This window comes from Atta colombica, unplaced genomic scaffold (genome assembly GCF_001594045.1).
Source record: "Atta colombica isolate Treedump-2 unplaced genomic scaffold, Acol1.0 scaffold236, whole genome shotgun sequence".
NCBI classification, from domain to species: Eukaryota; Metazoa; Arthropoda; class Insecta; order Hymenoptera; family Formicidae; genus Atta; species Atta colombica.
The window spans coordinates 389,705-393,774 of NW_017259334.1; the positions used below are offsets into that span (position 1 = coordinate 389,705).

The window sequence follows — 4,070 nt, forward strand, 5'->3', positions numbered from 1 at the left end:
TATTTTTATATAATTTTATATAATTATATATAAAATATTTTTTCCCGGGTTTATACTAACTTATAAGTTTTATTCACTGAAGATGGTTTAATGTAAATCGAAATTGTTGAATTTAAGTTTATTAATAAAGAAAGAGTTTAACACTAAATTCAATAATAAATTGAAAATGCTTTGTACTTATAGCCAAGACTGTATAATGTTGAAGAAAAGTAATTTTGTTTTATTTACCGTGAGTATCGTTCGAGCCATCGATGATTTTCCTCTTAGTCTTTCTAGTGAGTCTCTGCGGTTCGTATTTCGCGATCACATGACTCATTATTTCCAGCTCATCTTCTTCATTCGCATTAATGACCGCAGCACGCGATTGTGCCGTATCTTGATCGTCTTGATATGACGATGTCTGCTTCGAATGTCCTCTCTCCTGTATCTCGCGTTTAGACAAAAGCGATAATACTTCATCGTCGAACTTCGATGCATCTTTTGCTACTGCATTCGCAATTATGCGAGTATTATTTCCACTTCCGGCAATGATTACTTCCTCCAAAATAATTTCGCGATCGCTTGTGGTGTTTGAAATTTTCGTGTGGTTGTGTTCTGCGTCACCAACTTGTAATGTTAACTGCACATAGATCGATATTGATTATGCAATTTTTATTGTAAATATGTAAATATTAAATGCTAATATTATTTAATAAATTAAATTAGATATAAGTTAAGTTAAATTAGATATAAGTTGTAAAAAATATAGATAAGTTAATTTGTAAGATAATTTTATAGTTTTGTAATAAAAATTAGTAGCAAAATAGAAAAATCTTTGTAACCTAATAAAGATCAATAAAACATTTACATCTATATAAATCAAACGCATCCTACAAGCATTACTTCATGAATCATAAAATTGTCAATGAAATTTTAATTTGTTTGAAAAACAATTATTTTATTTTTTCTTCAATTATCGTATACTTACGCTCGCGGTAAGAGCAATAATTACTCATGAACATGATAAAATTTATTAGTATTAAATATGTCACACATTAATTAGATTAATGTCAGTTTAGACAAGACCCCTGTATATATTTCACAATATTCGGCACCATATCACTTTATCGCTGCTCCTACTCCACCGTTCTAATTAAAAGTTGACGTAAACATGCGTCAGCCTTTGCCGCTGACAGTTCTTGCATTTGCTCATTTATTGTGAATTATTTATTTTGCCATTTGTCGCGTGTACATTATCATTTCAAAACATTGCAACATTCTACGAGAGAAATTAATCAAATCCATATCGGATAGTTCGGATAGTTATCTGTATTCTTTTTATTTATATTCTATTTATCGCTAAGACGACCTTTTGTTGGTCAAACTTTTTTTTTTATTGTGAAATCTTTAGTAGAAATTTAAATTTATTTAAAAAACTAAGATACGACTTCTGTGATAATAAAAATTCGCTCTTAAAGCTTTCTTACTGAGAGAAAAATTGTTATAATTAATATGTGACAATAATTAAATGTACCATATAATTATGATTATTATGCTATAATGTTAGTAATAATAACTATTATACGTGTAGTTTTATCATATTTTAAATAATATATATTACATATATATTGTTTAAAATATATATTGCGTATATATAATTGGCACCAAAATAACATTAGCGTAATAATCATAATTATAGTAATATATATATAATTAGTCACGAATACACTAAAAGCTTTTTTCACAATACACAAATAACAGCATTTAAAAATTTTTCAAGAATAATACAAAAATCTACATTGAAGCTCGAAGACACAGAATCTGACGGAAGATGTAAGATTTTTATGACCGACGAAGGATTGAGATTAAAATATTACCAAATAAATTAGCAATAGTAGCACCATGACTACCAGCTTCCGGAAGGTTTTCATTATTCGAATCCGCGACAAAGACTGAACCACGTTCCTGATGCGGCCAGACAATTATATCGAGCCGTTTCCTCTATCAGAAAACCATTCACGAATGATATGACAGTTTCACAGCGATTAGGCACCTTAAAGTGTCGAAGGAACCGCCGACAATCAGTCCTGCATCGATCGCTCCTTCGATTCGGCTTCCTCCTTTCTCTGCCGATTGCACAAGATCGTCGCTCGGCCGAAGCCGATATCTGAAAGCACATCCCGATCTCTTATTATTTAGTCTATTATTAATGGACATTGTGCAACATGCCACGTTTTTATGCTTCAAGTATCGTAACATGGAGGAAATGATATTTCCATACAGAAAGAACAGTTTCGCTAAGGTATATAAAAATTTAGCTACACACAGATCTAAAAATAATTTTATAAAATTATTTTTAGATCTGTGTGTAGCTAAAATAATTAAATAATTTAATAAAATTATTGTGTAAGAAATTCAAGCATGATGAGCAATTCAAAAAGTTTTGACATTATAGAAGCTATGTGTTTCACGGGTTATCTATATTCATTCTTAAAATGCCATTCTTAAAAAGTTAGTAAGTAAATTTTGACATTCTAACAAGCAATTAAGCGTCCTAATAATTATTTTCATATTCCAATAAAATCATTTTTATGATTTATATGTAGATAAATTTTTATAAATTTCAGCAAAATTATTCTTTTCGTATAAGATATGCCACATTACGATTTACAATTTCTTTCATGCCATTTTTACTGATGGTTGCAACACATTAGCATTTTTATATGCAATATATTGCGTCTGCGTTACTCGATTTAGCATAATGTCGCATAATTATTATGAAACCCGGCTGTCGAAAGTGAATTTGTAATATTGTTCAATCGAAATTAAAATCACCGCTGACAAAATCACTGCTGACAAGTCCATTGATCGCTACGCAAATACATTTTGCATTTCTACGTAGAAATCATATTATTGGATTTTCATAATTCACTATCGGATTAATGTCACACATTTGCATATCGGATATCATGACAATAATGTACGTCGCGTAAAGTCACACACGATCTCCTGCGGTTTCTGGTGTCACGTAGATTATTATTTCAAAGGAACCTGTACGATCAGAACACAAATTGCGTTAAACGCAACAGAATTTGATTACAAATAAAATAAACCGCAAATCATTATTTTAATTCTACGTCAAAGAACACAGTTAACGGTTAATTTTCCTTTTATTCTTTTTCATAAGTTGAAAAAGTTACTTTCTTTCCTGTTATATTCTTTTATAAAAAAAGAGATTCACGATAAAATCATGGTGACCTGCGAATGTTAGCTTTGTCACAGATGTGATATCAGCATATCGCTATATTATTATGTAGCTGTAACGAAAATTACATCTTAAAGTAATATTGCTACGACATACACAGATTAAAACATCAACGTTACTATAATCTCTTAATTATCTCACAACGACATCATAATTTGTGATTAAAATGTGACTTTTGTTGTTATGATTTTGTTACATGTTTTTCCCTTTGTTATTTTATTTTTTATCTTTTTTCATTTTAAAAATGTTAACATATATTATATTCTTCTAAGGCAATTTTAATGATGTTCTTCTAAAAAGCAGTTAAGTATTACAATATTATAATTTCAGATATAATGAATACAGTTTATTCGATTAGATAAAATTTAAATTGATTATGTCAGCCGAAGTGAAAAGAAGTTTCTTGGAGCGACTTTTCACGCGATCAAATTTCTGCGCGCATTCAAGCCTAAATTGAATAGCTGTAGTTGCTTGCATACCGCGTCAATGTTCGATAACCCCAGACTGCGTTTTAATTAAAAGACGTAATTGAAGAGAATTTATTATGCAAGTAATCGTTGTCATGGTAAAAACATTTCGAAACTTCGACGAATTCGATTTGAAAAGGCACCTGCAATGCACCTGGGATTTTGAAATGTTAGAAGAGAGTTTATATCGTTAATTAAATACGATTAAACACAATATTAAATAATAATCAATACAATATTTACTACTATATAATGTTATATAATTGTATATATTATATTTTTTATGTTATATAATATTTAAATTTGTTATAATAAATGTAATATTTGATTTATAAATAAAAGATATATGCTAATTAACG

General features: G+C 29.3%; 1 protein-coding gene across 1 annotated transcript in view; it reads right to left on the reverse strand.

Moving 5' to 3' along the window:
* Nucleotides 1-1,910, reverse strand: part of LOC108688592 (protein PFC0760c-like) — a 6,827-nt gene extending 4,917 nt beyond the window's left edge. Inside the window, exons 1-2 of the mRNA XM_018194903.1 lie at nucleotides 1,857-1,910; nucleotides 229-619 (exon numbers count right to left, since the gene is read on the reverse strand). Of these exons, the coding sequence (XP_018050392.1) occupies nucleotides 229-619; nucleotides 1,857-1,910 (445 nt within the window). The remainder of the gene's footprint in view (nucleotides 1-228; nucleotides 620-1,856) is intronic.
* Between the last annotated feature and the right edge of the window lie 2,160 nt (nucleotides 1,911-4,070).